The sequence below is a fragment of the Cibotium barometz genome, chromosome 51, assembly GCF_041138505.1.
Source record: "Cibotium barometz isolate CiBa-2024 chromosome 51, ASM4113850v1, whole genome shotgun sequence".
Classification (NCBI taxonomy): Eukaryota; Viridiplantae; Streptophyta; class Polypodiopsida; order Cyatheales; family Cibotiaceae; genus Cibotium; species Cibotium barometz.
Window position 1 is genome coordinate 11,208,055 of NC_141096.1, and position 17,443 is coordinate 11,225,497.

Below are 17,443 nucleotides of genomic sequence, written 5' to 3' on the forward strand. Positions count from 1 at the left end.
ATTATCTCTGGAGGTTTGCAACTTAGTTTCGATAGAGCTGAGTTAATAAAAAATAATGTCATAACGTTCAACAATACACACTTGAACCATATAAATGGTTCCATAATAAGGGATGCAAGCACCTTGCAACGAAGAGATCAATCACCTGAGCAGTCCATTTCATATTCCTGTGTATGAACTTTTAGAAAGATTCAAGAACCATACCAATTTAAATAACTGTACCATATTTCCATAAGCAACAATCTTTCCATGTGTAAGATACTCTACCTTAGGCATTCCCTCAGATGTCAAGCTTAGATAAGGCAATGTCCTTAGACAAATGCCCCCTCATTCATTTTGGCTGAGGCAATGTCCTTGGGCATTATTTATTTACCCAAATGATATTATTGATATACACAAATGTCCCACTTACTACAAAATATTTAGCCTTCCACAGATAGAATAACATGGTTTAGTAAAAATCATAAAAGGAAACTCCATGTACAGCTTGCTGCAAGAGCAGACGCTCCCCCTTCTTCCAAACAAACAAACATCCAGTTAACTGCTCAAGTAAAACTTCTGAGAGGCTTCAAGGCATCTATGCTATTTTTAGGTTTGTCCAGTGGCTTTCTTCAGGTATGTAATGTCCCATCAAACACAAACATAAAGGCCACAGATTTGCTGCCTCTGTGAAAAAATTTCTCACATGTAACTTGAATTGGTTTGGTCAGTTCCTCTTGGTTTAGATCAAGATTTTCATGAATGAGTAGGCAAGAGCTCCTGTGAACATATAGCTATCCACCCGGTCAAGTATGCCACCTGCAAAGAGTGTTTTGCTCAATTGTCATGATAAATGCTCTACTGAATACAACAAAACACTAAAACAGTAGATTAACCAACGCTTCCAGAATGAGGTAAGAGAATCCAACCGTGTCCAGGAATCAGCCGCCCAGAATCCTTCACTCCAGCATCTCGTTTAATCATAGACTCAATTAGATCACCAAACAGAGATCCGAGAAAATTGAGCAAGGCAAACGCAGCAGCACTGGTAAAAATCAAACACAAAAAAAATAGATCAGTCTCAGTTCATTGGGAGGAGATTAGTGGAAACTTTTAACATCAAATGGACCACACGTGATCTGTATATGACGACATCGACATGCAGGGGATAGGAATTGAACCCTGAATCTCTTTATTAGGAGGCCAATGCGTAAATCACTATACCAGAACTTCAGAGATAAATTATATAGGGAGAGATGAACACGATAGAGATTGAACACCTCGGTAAAGATGGAGGCCAACACAAGATTTTACTCAGGAGAACCGTGATAAGAACTGCAGAGCTCAAACCCACCACTGCACCCTCCAAGGTTTTCTTTGGGCTTACATTCGACAAGGGAGTTCGTCCAAGGACCTGGCAAGCACACGAAGGCACAAAGCATGTAAGATGCCACTATCTCAAAGGCCAAGTTTCATAAAAATACTATGCGCATTATCATGTTCCAAGACCAGTTAACGTATGATGTTTATAAAAATTACCCTTCCACCAAGAAAAGCGCCAGTGTCTGCAGCAATGATGCTGCTTACTGAGATCAGGGTAGCGACCAATCCCACGGTTAATTGGCCTCCAAAAATTAAGGGTGTAACCTCTGTAATTTTTAGCAAGTCAGCAAATTGTTTGTATATACATTTCCAAAGTGCACCTCTACCCCAAAACAAAGGATTTTCATTGGCCAAATGTAAATACAAACTCCATGTGCAGCTTTAGAAAAAAACAAGGACAAAATAACTTTGTTTTCTTACCAAAGAAATCCACCACTCAAATGTGTAGTACTAAGCTTACCATGACTGGCCATAGAATCATAGATAGACTCGTATCTTCACCAAATCTATCCTATGCATAGGCTATGTTGTAATTCGGCACATGAGACCTGTCAGAGGGCATGAAAGGATACTAACAGCTGACGATACTGGCGATCCGGACGATCAGAGGTCAACTTCTGACAGGACCTAATAACAGAGCCAAGCTGGCTCATGTGACCATTAGTTTATCGATAATCCTTGGATTCTATTAGATCCTCCCATTATGCTATCCCTAAAATGTGCACTTGAAAATAGCCTTGCACATTATTGACCAAGAGTCCTATGACAATAAGCTATCCCAAACATAATAGACGGTCCCATACTATGCATGGGCTATGTTGTAATTCAGCACTTGAGACCTGTAAGTGGGCATCAAAGGATACTAACAGCTGGGGATACCGGCTATCCTGACAATCAGAGGTCAACTTCTGACAGGTCCTAATAACAGAGTCATGCTGCTGGCTCATGCGACCACTAGTTTATCTATAAGCCTTGGATCCTATTAGATCCTCCCATTATGCTATCCCTAAAATGTGCACTTGAAATAGCTTGCACATTTATTGACCAAGAGTCCTGACAATAAGGCGCATTTATTGACCAAGAGTCCTATGACAATAAGCTATCCCAAACATAATAGACCGTCCACACACTATCACCCTGACATGGCGGGCAACAATGGTTTGATCATGGATAGAGACCAATTTGCAAACAAAAAATCCATAACAGCACCACAATAATGTGGAGAGGGACTGAAAGACCACTGTTTGGACTCCATGTGTCACATTCAATGGATCCACCCTCAGATGCATGTGTCACAATAGTCTGCTAGCCCTAAAATTGTCCCACACCATCTATGAACAGTAAAAGCTGCCAGGGCACTGCCCTATGAGAATGAACAGAGCAGGAATGAAGCCGCAATGAACTACCAGCAGACAGGCATTGACAAGGGCCGGAGGATGCAAGAAGCAAGAAGGACCAGAGGACAGCAAGAAGCAAGGGATGTGCGTATTGAAGCTTAGCAGCCAGCAGCCCACTTCTGGCACTGTTCAGCCTCACCATACAGGCAGCCAACAGCCTAGCCAGAAGGCCAAGAGGGCAGCCTGGGGCTGTAGGCTAAAGACACTTAAAAAAGGGGGTTAAGCCCGTGTGTGCATGTGGCATAGCATTTAAAACGTTCTTCATACAAACAAGTACATTTGGTAAGTGCATAAAAATGTCATCAAAAATTCATTCTTAGAAGAGTACGAAGTACTGACTTGAATTTAAGGCAGGAATTGCAGTGCCGCAACGCAGTTTGACCCAGAAGCATGGCAGATAACCACAATAAAAAAGCCCAAAAATGACACTACTTAATTGGGCAAAACGAGGCTTCTCTCGTTGTAGCAGGAGTACAATAGCTAAGAAAAAAGCAGCCGTTGTAACAGCAACGCTAACACGGCCCCCAAAGTACCTGTAAAGGTTCACATAAAATCAGAAAGTTGTAGCTGTGAAGCACAACAACAGAAAAAAGACAACAAATAGCAGGAGTTTCAGCCTACAATAACATTAATAAAAGCTTCTCTCTCTCTCTCTCTCTCTCTCTCTCTCTCTCTCTCTCTCTCTCTTTGAGTTTTGGATGTATTGGTACTTTTGTCTCATAGGCCACTTTGGCGTCTTGTAGACGTTAATATATCTTTCTTTCTCTCTCTCTCTCCACATCTAGTTTTCAGTTTTCAGTTTTAGTTTACTGTTGCTTTTTCTTATTTCATCCATGATGAGATTTCATGGACACTATGTACACATTATTTTGGTCTCATAGACCCTTTGGGTCTTTTGAAGACGTTAATATAACTTTCTTTCTCTCATAGACCACATCCAGATATGCCACCTGTGGGGAGCCTCCATACCGGCCACTTTATGATGATATTATGAAGTTCTCCTTCCTGGGGGATATCCTCCTGCCTGGAGACTTCAATGCCTGCACCGCCAGTGCAGAGGTACCCTTCTTTGAGACAAATGATCCAATGCACCAGGAGATCGACATGGTGGGCACGGATCTCAAGCGGGCATCACAGGACATGGCGACCCGCATGGACTATGGGGAGGAGTACTTCCTGGCCCTTGGTGGGGCTCATAGACTAGCCATTCCAATGGCCTAGCCCGGGTGGGGCCTCGTTCCAGCTCTTTCACTTGCTACCCCTTCGGACATGGAGCTAATACAGTGGACTACTTGGTGGGATCTCTCCTTGATACCACTCATCCCGGATTTTACCATTTCGCCCTGTCCCATCGCTGTTGGGGCTGATGACACATGCTTAGCCTGCTGCCTCACATTCCAGTACACCACTCAGCCACCTGCTCTACCACATCATTGCCACCCGAGATACCACTTCCGTCTACTCTACCCACATTTTCCGCACCCTCTCCAACCTCGACCCACATCCCACTTGATGAGCTTACTGGCAGCCACCCTTCTTACATCCGCCACAGCTGCCTTCCCACACACCAAAGCCACTCCCAGACCACCAGGTGGGACTGTTCCACAGAACAATTGGTATGATGAGGAGTGCCACAAGACCCATGCCCACCTGCAGCGGGAGGTAGCTCTAGGCTCCAGCAGGCGCGAGCGATCTTCCGACATCTCACACGGAGGAAGAAGCGAGCCTATCTAGCCAGTCTCGAGCACGAGCTGTACAGTTATTTCTGGGACGGAACTGTAAGGAGGCCTGGAGGATCTTCCAAGATCATCACCTACCAACCCCGATAACCTCACCGACATATGCCTACGCCACCTCCCTTTACCACGTCCCCACACAGCCACCACTCCCTCACCCACCTGAGCCTCCTCCCCCCCATTCCTCCTCCTTCCACTCGAGCATGATGAGAGATGCTATTAACAGGATGCAGAATGGGAGAGCACAGCATCATAATGGGCTGCTTGCCAAGCACTTCTCCCATGCGAGGGTGTGTTAGCTCCACTTTTGGTTCGTATGTTTAACAGGGTCTTAATGTGAAGATTTCCCCGCCAGCTGGTCTTCTAATACCTTTGTGCCTATTCTGAAGGCAGGTAACCCCATGGACCTCAGTAACTATAGGACTATTATGATTGGTCACACGTTGGCCAAGATTTATGGATCAATCTTGGACATGAACTCAGCAGATGCGCCGAGGAGCAAAGACTCAAAGCTGTCGGAATGCACAGCGAAAAAATGAGACATGCTGTGGAGAACAAAACGCAAAAGTGTAGATAGAGAGAAGCTGTATAAACTCTGCTATATACACAAGAATCCGATGCAAGATGGAGTGGGGAACCAAGGGTGGTATTTATACCACCCTCTAGTACTGGTCGGCCAGCCTAAAAGCAGCCAACAGCAGTACTGAATGTCCACGACCAGCCTAAAAGCCAGTCGGCCAGCAAAAATCCATTCGGCAAAGACAAATCACCAGTCGGCCAGTACAATAGGAGTCGGCCAGCATGACTGCCCCCCGACAAGAAAAAAATAGGAAAAACATGGAAAATGGGAAAAAAATGAGAAAAGGTCTTGGGCGGGCACACCCACACAACACTGAGCTAGAACGCGCCCCCCCCCCCCCCCCCCCCCCCCCCCCCCCCCCCCAAGTACAACACCAGATCTTTCCACAAAGCATCAACACAAATCTTGTTCAAATAATCTATCCGGTGTCAAGATTCAAACACCTCTAGAAGCTGTCCAAAACTGTCACAAAACAGTACCCAAATCAGCTCATAAACCATCCATAAATCAGCCCGGTACGGAGCCAAGAGCTACCCTGAACTTTGTGCCAAAACAGCTCCAAAACTGAGCCTCGAAACTGTCCCGGATTCCTCCAAAACAGTCCTCAAAACAGTCCCAAATCTCAGCTCCAAGATCAACCAGATATGCAAGAGATAAAGGGACCTCTGACACCACCGATTCGTTGTACAGCCTGCACACAGCCACCCTCTACACGTGTGAAGTGGCACAGTACCCATACAGCTGTATGGGTAGGTTCAGTTGGCGAAGAAAGGGAAAGAAAGACAGAGCAAGTATGCTGCTCTGCTTGCAGTTCCTCTGTACGGCCAGAGTCAGGAGAGAGAGAGAGGACAAATACCCAGATGACTGCCCACTGTATAGTCAGGGAGAACGAGATTCGACAGCCCCGGCCTGCTGCATACAGCCAGCAAAAGAGGAGAGGGCGCAGAGCTGTAGACAGTACGGTTTATTCCCCTGCAGGCGGCAGTTGTACGGCACTGCTGTATGGACAGATAAGCGCAGCAAAGAGAGAGAGATATATATATAGAACTGGTCGCCTGCTGAGGGATGCGAGCACATATGCCAAAAAGATGACTGCCTGATCTGCTCCTCTCATCTGCACATCACTTCCCCTTTCATAGAGTAGACCCCCTTCTCTATTTCCAACCTATGCTTGCTTTTCCCATCGTTAAAAGTGGCAGCCCCTCCAAAAATACCACAAACCCCTCTTTTCGGGAGTTAAAAACAGGCGCCCACTTAAGGTGTTCACACAAGGTTTAAAAGATCGGGTCCACCTCATATATATATATATATATATATATATATATATATATATATATATATATATATTCCTTGACCAAATCCCCGCATGTCCACCCACTTATAAATAAGTGTGAACAAAAATCCTTATCAACCATATAAGTGAGTGAAATCCTGTAAACTCGTGACCTGTAATCCGCCTTCAAATATGCTAGATAAGCCTTCACACATGTTCTGCGACAAGACTTGGCTTTACACAGGGTCTTTCATCTTGTGGCTTTGTTGCTTTGTGGGAAAATCCCCGTTCACACCTTGGTTCCACCAAGTGTATAAAACACTGGTCGAGACGGGTGAGGGACCAAATGGTGACAAACACTACACAGGGTATGTGATCTTGTAATCCGGTTCCTCTCTCCTACTACTTTTGTCGCATTTCCTCGCGACAAAAGTCTTCAAGAAGATGCAGGGAACCTTGGGAAAGCTTCCCCTATGGTTCAACTTGAGAAAGGAGGGTTGAAATTAGGGTTTTCAGCAAAAAGACCAAAAATTACAGCAAATAAGAGAGCTGTTTTGTTGAATTTCAGTCATTGGGAGTGTGTAGGAGAGTGATTAGCACCCGGAAACACTCTTGGAAGCTTGGGAAACACCTTAGCAAGCTTGGATATGAGTAGGGAAGGAAAAAGTGCAGAAAATACAGCCCAAATGCCCTCATGAAGAAGGCGCCAATCTCTAGAGAGAGGAGGAGGAGTGTGGTGGTGAGTTGTCCAGTTTAGGTGGCAGACATGTGCTTTGTGGAGCAAGCTAGAGTGGACACATGGCTGGTTACTCCCTTTGTACAAAGGGGATAAGGTCTAGGCGGTGGACATTGGGTTTTGTCCACCTCGGGACATCAATGTGTGTGAACACCAGGCTGGTCATAATTTATAAGTGAGTTTTGGTCACCCAAAACTTAATGAAGTGTGTACACACTCACTTATAAATTAGTGTTAACTCCTAAGGCTAGGTTTATGATCAATACTTTCACACACACGGTTCGCGGGCGGGTGTCTCCTTACTCGGAACTACACATTGGTCAAGCAAGCATGAAAGCAACATGCAATTTCAATTGCAAGCAAGCACATAAAGATGCTATGCAATGCAGCATTGGTATTGACAATCCCCGTTCATGAGACTATACTAAAATAGACATGCTCCAGGCAAGTACACAAAGTACCAGACCCAATGGAATACCAATCCACCAGGCATTTTTAGGCATATACAGAGAGGCACAAGTTCCAACGGAAAGCCAAGTCCACAGTATCACATGAGTGGCATCAATCCCCAGCATATACAACTGCCGTGGACACCAGTCCAATGTATATACATGATAAGAAAGCACGGGTGGACCAATTGGGTGGCCAAATAGTGATATCCTCCCCGGCTTCTAAACATTTGTCCGCAACTAAAAAGCATCCAAATATGTTTGAAGCACATGCGGGCAATCTCTGAAGAACTCTTCATCTACCCATTTAGCATGAATGGGAAGATAGTTCTTAAACTTCACAAGGTAACGCCTGACAACTTTGCTTGCAGAAAGCTTGCGTTCCTTGTGATACACAACCTGCTCTGGCTGCAAGATCTCCTCAAGCTCATCCACTTAAGATGGATCCTCAATGACCGTATCACTAGGCTCCCGCCCTACATACTTGCGAAGGAGACTCACATGAAAAGCATTGTGTATGTGCCAATTACTAGGTAATGCCAATCTGAAAGCCACTTCATTGATCTTCTCGATCACTCAAAAAGGCCCATAGTACCTGGTTGCAAGCTTAGGATATGCACCCTCTTTGCCAGACCTCTTTGCAAGTCTTGCTTTCTCAAATTTCAGCAATACCCATTCATTCTCTTTAACATCCAATTACCTTCTATGCTTGTCTTGTGACCTTGCAATGGCTGTCCGCACCTGACCAAAAGCAATTTCCAAGTCTCTTACATACTCATCAGCTGTGCAAATATCTCATCCTTTGTGTGAAGGATGGGTGGCAAAACCACCTTACCATAAACAATCTCAAATGGGGCCTTTCCCATAGATGCATGCACCGTGGTGTTGTATAAAAATTCCACAAGCAGTAAGTACTTCTCCCAAGAAGACTTCTGATCTGCCACATAACATTTCAAGAGATCCAACACGGCTGAATTTGCAACCTCACTTTGTCCATCCGTTTGAGGGTGATAAGCTAATGAGAAGTCCAATTTGGTGCCCATGTTATCAAATAAGGCCGTCCAAAAGAGACTTGTAGTCCTAGGATCTCTATCTCCCACAATGGACTTCGGCATTCCATGATGCTTGAACACTTGTGCAAGATATATTTTAACCATATACTCAGCTTTGATAGTCTTTTTGACCAGCAAGAAGTGAGCTTGCTTGCTAAACCTGTCCACGATTGTCCAACTTGCATCATTATCCTGTTGGGTCCGTGGCAAGTCCATAATGAAATCCATTGTAATACTTTTCCATTGCTGCGTGGGAATAGGCAATGGCTGAAGCAGACCTGGTGTCTTTTGCCTATTAAATTTCACCTTTTGACAGGTGATACATGCACGTACATGTACCTCTACGTCCTTCTGCATACTTGGCCAAAAGAAATACTGCTCAATCATGTGCGTAGTAGGCATTATGCCTCTATGAACAGCATATGGAGGAGCATGGCACTCATCCAAAATCTTTTGCCTCATGTTAGACACCACACATAGGCAATTATCTTTCATGAGATAACCCTCTTTGATCACATATGAGGCATGTGCATGACCAGCCATCAAATCAGCCCAAATAGTGGCAAAATCAGCATCCCTATGATACAAATAACGCATGACAGACAAGGCCCCATGAGAGGCAACCAAGATAGCTGCTACATACGGCTTTCGTGACAATGCATCTGTCACTACATTCTTCTTTCCTGGGGTGTGCAAGATTTGAAAATGAAACATAGAGAGGAAATTGGCCATCCTCATATGCTTCTGTGACAATTTAGTTTGGGTAAGAAAATACTTCAAACTCTGGTGATCTGTTTTAACAGTGAAATCAGTCCCAAGAAGGTAATGTTTCCATATAGTAAGTGCATGAATTACAGCCAAGAGCTCTTTCTCATAAATGCCAAGAGATAGCTCTGCATCATGCAATCTATGGCCCTCATAAGCCACGGCATGTCCCTCTTGATTTAAGACAACTCCTACGCAATTTCCAGATGCATCACATTCCACACTAAAAGGCTTTTGCAAATCCGGAATGATCAACACTGGACCATGAGTAGTTGTATCTTTCAATTTGAGGAATGCATCCCTCTCTACATTAGTCCATTTGAATGCGGCCTTCTTCTTTGTCAAATCATGCAAAGAAGAAGCAATCCATGTAAAGAACCGAATGAACCTGCAGTAGTAAGGGCATAATCCAAGAAAACTACGGATCTCATGCACCAAACTCAATTCGGGCCAATTTCGAATTGCATCAATCTTTGTAGGATCCATCCGCACTCCATCTTTGGACACAATATGCCCAAGATAATGTATCTTTGACAAGAAGAACTCACTCTTCTTTGCATTTATGAAGAGTTTATGCTTACGGAGTTCTTCAAAAACAATGGCCAAATGAGCTCTATGCTCTTCTTCGGTATTCAAGAAGACTAGGATGTCATCAAAGAAGACACCTGTAAATTTCTTGTACCCACGGAATATGCGATCCATCATTCTATTGAATGTAGCCGGGCATTCGTAAGACCAAAAGGCATAACAAGATACTCATAAAGCCCAAATGCTGTCCTGAAAGCAGTTTTGTGTACATCCTCAGGCACTACGCGCACTTGATGATACCCACTCTTGAATCAATTCAGCTAAAGCATGCCGATCCATCCAACTTGTCAAGGATGTCGTCTATGCGTGGAATCGAAAACCGATTCTTGATGGTAAGCTTATTCAAAGCTCTATAATCCACACACATACAAAAGGATCCATCCTTCTTTTGAACCAAAAGGACGGGTGAACAATATGGGGAAGAGCTTAGCTGAACCAAACCCTTCTCAAGAAGCTCATTCACCTGCTTCATGATCTCCTCTTTTTGGGATACACTTACACGATAGGCTGGCCTATTAGGTGGTGAGCTACCCGGCACAAGATCAATGCCCATTTGAGGCTTATTTTGTTAGGAAACCAGATGTCTCCCATTTTCGTGTGTTTGGGAGTGATGCCTATGTTCACATTCCAAAGAAGCAGAGGGGGAAGCTTGACTCGAGTCCCAAAAGCTTGTATTACAGGTTATATGACGCAGAGCGGAACGAGGTTGTTGTCAGCAGAGATGTTCTCCTTGATGAGCATGTTCTAGCTTCCAGTGTTGATGAGCTGCCACTTCTTGGAGAACCAGATGAGTATGAGAATGATTCCCATTCTATTGTTCTAGCTAGACAGCCTCAGTACGTTGAAGAGGTTGAGCCCCAGCAGCAGTAGGAGGCTCTGCATTCTGTTCGAGTACCAAAGTGGTTGTTAGACACCATTCGACCATTCGAGAGTTAGGTGTTATGGAGCTTCCCTTTGAGTGGACCACAAAGGATGGACCTCGAAGATCGCACAGAGTTCGCAACAAAAGTCATTCAGAGGAGTTGTTACAGTTGAACTATGATTTGATGTCTTGTATCATTCGGGACAAAGAGCCCACTTCCGTGAAGGAAGCTCTTTCTCAAGAGACTTGGAGCAAAGCCATGCAGAGGAGTTGTTACAGTTGAACTATGATTTGATGTCTTGTATCATTCGGGAGAAAGAGCCCACTTCCGTGAAGGAAGCTCTTTCTCAAGAGACTTGGAGCAAAGCCATGCAAGTGGAACTCGATGCCATAGAGAAGAATAAAACTTGGGAGTTGGTTCCGAGGCAGTCAAAACGGTTAGTGATTGGTGTCAAGTGGATCTTTAAGACCAAGTATACATCTGATGGGTCGGTGGACAAGCACAAGGCCATACTTGTGGCTAAGGGCTATGCTCAGCGGCTTGGCATCGACTATGAGGATACCTTTGCATCGACAGCGAGGATGAATACGGTCCACGATTCAGACAGTTCTTGCCCTTGCCTCTTCTCAGCGGTGGCCCGTATATCAGATGGATGTAAAATCTGCGTTCTTTAATGGTGACTTGCAAGAGGAGGTGTATGTTGAGCAACCTCCAGGCTTTGAGGTTCCGGGATCAAAGAGGATGGTTTACAGGTTGCGGAAGGCTTTGTATGGTCTTACACAAGCTCCAAGGGCTTGGAATCATAAGATTGATTCCTTCTTTCTACGGACAGGTTTTCAGAGATCAGTTGTAGATCTAACTTGTATCTCTTTCGGGAACACAGTTTGATCACATTGATGTGGATGATCTCATTCTCACTGGCCGAGCACATAGCAGTGACGAATGCTGCCTTGTCAAAGGAGTTTGAGATAACCGGATTAGGCTTACTTCATTTCTTCTTGGGATTGGAGATTTGGCAAAACCAGAGGGGGTTCCTTAGTTCTCAGCAGCCGTATGTTCATGAGTTGCTGGAGACCTTTGGGATGGGGAACTGCTAGCCTATTACTTCACCGATGGACCCGAACACCAAACTTACAATGAATGATCCTTGTGAGCAGGTTGATGCCTCTCTGTATTGGAAGCTTGTTGGTTCATTGATTTGGTTGCTGAACACCAGATTGTGTTGGGTATGGGAGCCCAGTTTCTAGAAACACCGTTTCTGGCCCATCGAAACTTCCACGTTTCAGAAACGTTTTCGTTTCCAGAAACGGCGTTTCCAAGGCCCTGTTTTTCTAGGGTTTAGAAACCCGCGTGCTGTTTTTCGCCGCCATTCTGCGCGCTTATTTCCGCCGCCTGTTTGGAGCTGCTCTACCCATCTACCTTGCCCTCTACCCCTCTACCTCCACATCAGCCCTCTACCACGCCCTCTACCTCTACTTGGGGCCTCCACCTTTGCCATCTAAGCTCTACCAAGCAAGGAGGAGTCGCACCTTGCTCGCAGCCTGCAGGACCAGAAAAACAGCCTCCATTCTCGAATCTCTCCGAGTCTCCCGACCTCGAACCGCACAAGTAACATGGCTCGGACTCCGGATCCTTTTTGGCAGCATGTGGAGCAGGTGGGGGGTTATGCAGGATCTGGTGGCTCCAGGAAATGGAGATGTAGATATTGTGGGTTGGTCAAAACGGGGAGTGTCACCCGTGTGAAGGACCATCTTGCTCATGTTCCAGCCCTCTAGATGTTCGGGAAAGCCTTGAAATGTGGAGGCAAAAGCGTTTGGCCATTCCCGAAGAGGAAGTATCTACAGCAATGGGTGGTCAAGAGCATGAAGCTGGTTCAAGTCAAGCAGCAACAGCAAAGAGGGCCAGAGGCAGAGACACAGGATCAGATTTCTCCTCTACCTCAGTGTCGGGTGTGCATGCAAGGAGGACTCCTTTGCCAGGTGATGTATCACATTCACAAGACACCCCTCCAATAAATACTGTCAAAGGGCTAGCATCCAAGCAGGATTTCAAAAGCAAGCAATTGCAGAGGCAACTAGGGAGCTCACCCGGATGTTCATACGGTGTGCCATTCCCTTTCATGTGGCCAAGACAAATCAATGGAGGAAGACCATGAGGGCCATCAGCCGCATTGGATGCGAGTGGGATGGCCCTACATCTAAGGCTCTGCGGACACGAGAGCTAAAGCGGGAAAAATCATGCATAGAAGTGCAGCTACAGCCCTTGAAGGAAACATGGAAAAAGTATGGCTGCACTGTATTGTGTGATGGGTGGTCAGATGTACGCAGGAGAAATGTATACAATGTTTTGGTGTCATGCTGCAAAGGCACTATGTTTGTGAAAGCCATTGATGCCTCCCTCCCAGGTCTCACAGTTACAGGTGCATTTATTTGGACACATATAAGGGAGGCTATAGAGCAAGTTGGGCCTGAGAATGTTGTGCAGGTGGTGACAGATAATGGAAGTAATTGTAAGTCTATGGGCTCTATGCTAGAGGATGAATTTCCAGCCATTGTGTGGACCCCTTGTGCATCACATAGCCTCGACTTATTGATTGAGGACATAGGTCAAATACAATGGGTTGAAGCCATCTTTCGCACCGGACGAAGCATGGTGAAGTTTGTGAAGAAGAGGCCAAAAGTCTTGAGCATGTATCGGGCCTACAGCACTCTTGAGCTATTGCAACCTGCAGCCACCAGATTTGCATACATGTTCATTGTGCTTGAGAGACTCATGCGAGTCCGCAGAGAGTTGGTACGCACTGTCTACTCAAATGAATGGCTAGAGTGGGATGAGAGAGAGAGCCCCAAGGCAAGAGCTTTTGTGCGTGATGTCATGAGAGAGGAGTGGTGGGTAGAGGTTGAGGGGTTGATCAAAACTCTCAACCCCATCTACACAGTGTTACGCATTACACACATGGAGGGCAGTACTCTAGGCTTTTATACGAGTACATGGACAAGATTGGGGAGGCTCCATAGTTACCGCGGAACGGGAACGTTCCGGGAACGTCGGATGCTAGAACGGGAGCGGGAACGGGAACGGGAGCGGGAGCGGATCGGGAACGTCGCGGAACGCCACGTCATATGACATGTCAGCATATGACACACAAAAAATGTAACTTTTTGTATACGGATAGCCAAATATGCTTCATAATATTTGCTCCCCCAAGACATGAACATACATTTCTGCAAGCAAAACACAAACCCAAAAAAAAAAAATTAAAAAAAAAATTTGCGGAACGTCCCGACGTTCCGGGAACGTGCCTTCACCCGGAACGGCGTTCCAGCGTTCCAGGAAGGCGGAACGACGTTCCGTGGTAACTATGGGAGGCTCTCAACAAGCAAGACTACTTGAGAGCAGAGCAGTAAGTCTCCTCAGTCATGGCCACCCTTGCTTTACTTCTTATCTTTATTTTACTCTTGAGTCTTTACATTGGTCTCGACTCTTGACTCTTGTTTTTTGTCCTTTTTTATCTTATGGTTTGATCTCTAAAGGGTTGATGAAATCAAGGCTGTGTGGAATCGGCGATGGGATTGGTTTCACAGGCCGATTCATGCAGTAGCACATGTATTGCATCCTTTGTGGCGAGATGAGGAGCAATACGAGAACGAGGAGCTAGAAGAAGGCTTCATGACATACATCAGGAACTTGACATCTGGTAATGTGCACATGCTGAAATGTATAGAGGATGATCTCTTGGCCTTTCGCAACCAGACAGGGAGCTTTGGTCGAGAGACTGCAAAGCTTCGAGAGACTCAGCTACAGCCTGTCTCATGGTGGGAGAAGTATGGAAATTGTGCTCCCACGCTGGTAATTCACTACCCTTAACTACAATTTACATAGTGCATTGTACAATGTGCATCTTTCTTGTTTCCACTTAGTTCTAATTTCTAATTGTATGTGCATTTCAATAACAGAAACGCATCGCCATTCGAGTGCTCTCACAGGATTGCAGTTCGGGTCCATGTGAGAGGAATTGGAGCACTTGGGCCCTCTTCCATACAAAGAAGAGGAATAGGCTGAGTACCGCTCAGCTAGAGCGGTTGGTGTTTTGTCATTGCAACCTCCAGCTCCTTGAGAGGAATGCCCGACATCCGGAGCCTTCGCAGGTGAATGTGGATAAGATCGACATCAGGAGGGAGAGGTTCATCCCAGAGATCCCACGGAATGAGCGTGATATGTACACCTTGCTTTATGAGGAGCTGACAGTGCCGAGCCACAACACCCGCTGCACCACCCATTCTCAGAGGCAGAGGGGGGGATCCATCGCTTCCACTTCAGCAGAGGCAGAGGACCACGATCCTACCATTTCTTCATCCGAGCCTGACTCTCATGAGTCGGAGGATGACTCCTCCATGGATGATCTTGATGAGTGATTTTTGGAGCACTTAGCTCTAGGATTTTGTCATGCCAACAGCTGCTGCCAGCCACATGGATATTTTTTTATCATGTTTTGTATTTACTATAGTCTATACATATGGATTATGGATGATGGATGATGGATGATGGATCTTGTTTTGTATTGACTCTTTTGAGGCTTGAGCCTTGAGCCTACAGTTGTCATTTCTGAATTTTGATCTATCATTTGAGTCTTTGACATTGAACTTGAGCAAAGATGAATTTTGAAGCTTTTGTAATGTTTTTATTAATTATATATGTATGTATTAAACCCTAAAACCGAAACTCCGTTTCCCCGTTTCTTCCCGAAGGCCGAAACTCCGTTTCCCGCCGTGCTCCGCACCCCCGTTTTCGAAACTCGTGGAAACTATGTATGGGAGAAGAGGCCTGCACACAGATACACACACAAGTGCAAGAGAGAGAAGTAGTGAAGCTCAAGAGTGCTGGAAAAGATGTACTCAATAATAATGAAATGAAAGTACAAAGTGAGTACATAAAGTAGCCTAGGTCAAAGTGCCCAACACACTTAAGTGTGTTCACACGGGGGAAAAACCTGTGTCCAGTCACAGGGAAAAAGTGCCCGTGAGTAAGCTGTGTTCACACCTGAACTAGCCGGGAGTGGTCATGACCAACAAAACCCCCTCAAGTGAATGGTGTGAACGGGGACAGGGTGTAGCAGACTACCTTGGTAGAGGTTGTAAGCTCAAAGCTTTGCGGAAAGCTTCAATCTTTTCCCTCAAAAGAGGCCTTGTAAACCCATCTGCTATATTGGCATGTCTAGACACATAAGCCAAGTCAATCTCTCCTGCATGGAGCCTTTCCCTAACATAATGATAGTGAACCTCAATATGCTTTGTGTGGGCATGAAATACTGGGTTTCGTGCAACTGCCAAAGCACTCCGACTGTCAGTGTAAATGGTGGTAGGGGATTGCTGTCCAACACCAAGATCAGCTAGAAGGCGTCTTAGCCAAACACATTCCACGTTAGCTGTAAAGGCTGCCCTGTATTCAGCTTCACAGCTAGAAGTGGCCACTGTACGCTGCTGCTTACTGAGCCATGAGATGCACGAGTCACCAAGAAGAAAACAGTTACCACTCGTTGACACTCGCGTGTCATAGCAACCTGCCCAATCACTGTCTGTAAATGCAAGAAAGCATAGTGTAGAAGAACTGTCGTAAAACAAGGCAAAGTTTGCAGTGCCTTTAAGATAGCGAAAGACACGCTTGCACGCTTGCCAATGCATAGTGCTTAGACAATGCATGAATCTGCTCAATTGAGAAACAGCATATTGTATGTCCAAACGAGTAGAGCATAAATAGATAAGGCATCCCACAACTTGTTGATAGGTGGCAACATCAAAAGGCTCACCAACATGCTCAAGTGACAGTTTTAGACCTGGTTCCATAGGAGTAGAAACAAGTTTACAATCTGTCATGTGAAAACACTCAAGGAGCTACCCAACATATCTGCACTGAGATAACATGATAGCCCCCTCAAAAGGTATAAACTGTATGCCCAAATAGTAATGTAAATGCCCCATGTCCACGATATCAAATGCATGCTGCAAATCAGCTTTAAAAGCTGAAATATCACCCTCTTCAGGGCCAATGAGGAGCATGTCATCCACATAAAGAATAAGGATGAGAACATTGTTCCCAATGTGGCATACATAAAGTGTACTCTCAGCTGAACTATTCTGAAACCCTTTGGCACTCAAGTATGCATGAATTTTGTGGTACCAAGCACGAGGAGCCTGTTTAAGACCATACAGTGCTTTATGTAAACGGCATACTTTACTATTTGCACCTTTTTGAACAAAGCCAGGAGGCTGAGACACATAAACTTCCTCTTGCAAATTGCCATTCAAAAAAGCAATTTTGACGTCCAACTGATGTATATGCCATTGTTTGTGGGCAACCAATGCAATAACAATACACATGGTAGTCATACGTGAAGTGGGAGCAAAGGTCTCCTCCCTCACGATGGGCATACCCTTTGGCGACCAAGCGATCCTTATGGCGATCAACCGAACCATCAGGCTTACGCTTAAGCTTGAAAAACCATTTTGTGCCAATAGCATGCTTGCTTGGGGGCATGTAACGCGCGGAAGCTCTGGGTAGTCTTCTTTCAGCCCTAAACACTCTTGAAGACCTTCTGATGCAAAAACGCACCATGATGCAAAAACGCAGGTAGAGAGAGAGTAG

The 17,443-nt window shown here is 45.3% G+C and overlaps 2 protein-coding genes across 2 annotated transcripts in view; one reads left to right on the forward strand and one right to left on the reverse strand.

The window, feature by feature from the left end:
• Positions 1 to 205: 205 nt before the first annotated feature.
• The window catches only part of LOC147609317 (phosphatidate cytidylyltransferase 4, chloroplastic-like), a 34,183-nt gene continuing 16,945 nt past the window's right edge, over positions 206 to 17,443 (reverse strand). Inside the window, exons 3-7 of the mRNA XM_086787404.1 lie at positions 3,099 to 3,292; positions 1,519 to 1,628; positions 1,260 to 1,393; positions 909 to 1,024; positions 206 to 798 (exon numbers count right to left, since the gene is read on the reverse strand). Coding sequence (XP_086643530.1) covers positions 722 to 798; positions 909 to 1,024; positions 1,260 to 1,393; positions 1,519 to 1,628; positions 3,099 to 3,292 — 631 coding nt within the window. The 3' untranslated portion in view covers positions 206 to 721. The remainder of the gene's footprint in view (positions 799 to 908; positions 1,025 to 1,259; positions 1,394 to 1,518; positions 1,629 to 3,098; positions 3,293 to 17,443) is intronic.
• On the forward strand, positions 12,648 to 15,444 carry LOC147609318 (uncharacterized). The gene is made up of 5 exons (XM_086787642.1): positions 12,648 to 12,750; positions 12,846 to 13,594; positions 14,170 to 14,204; positions 14,335 to 14,650; positions 14,758 to 15,444. The coding sequence occupies exons 1-5, from the start codon at positions 12,648 to 12,650 to the stop codon at positions 15,214 to 15,216; spliced, it is 1,662 nt and encodes a 553-aa protein (XP_086643768.1). The 3' UTR covers positions 15,217 to 15,444.

Bases quoted from the DNA above. Each gene is read 5' to 3' on its own strand.
- LOC147609318 (XM_086787642.1), top strand. From the start codon at position 12,648: ATGGGTGGTCAAGAGCATGAAGCTGGTTCAAGTCAAGCAGCAACAGCA. The intron at 13,595-14,169 runs GTACGCACTGTC...TAACTATGGGAG, and splicing joins TGCGAGTCCGCAGAGAGTTG to GCTCTCAACAAGCAAGACTA. The intron at 14,651-14,757 runs GTAATTCACTAC...TTTCAATAACAG, and splicing joins GAAATTGTGCTCCCACGCTG to AAACGCATCGCCATTCGAGT.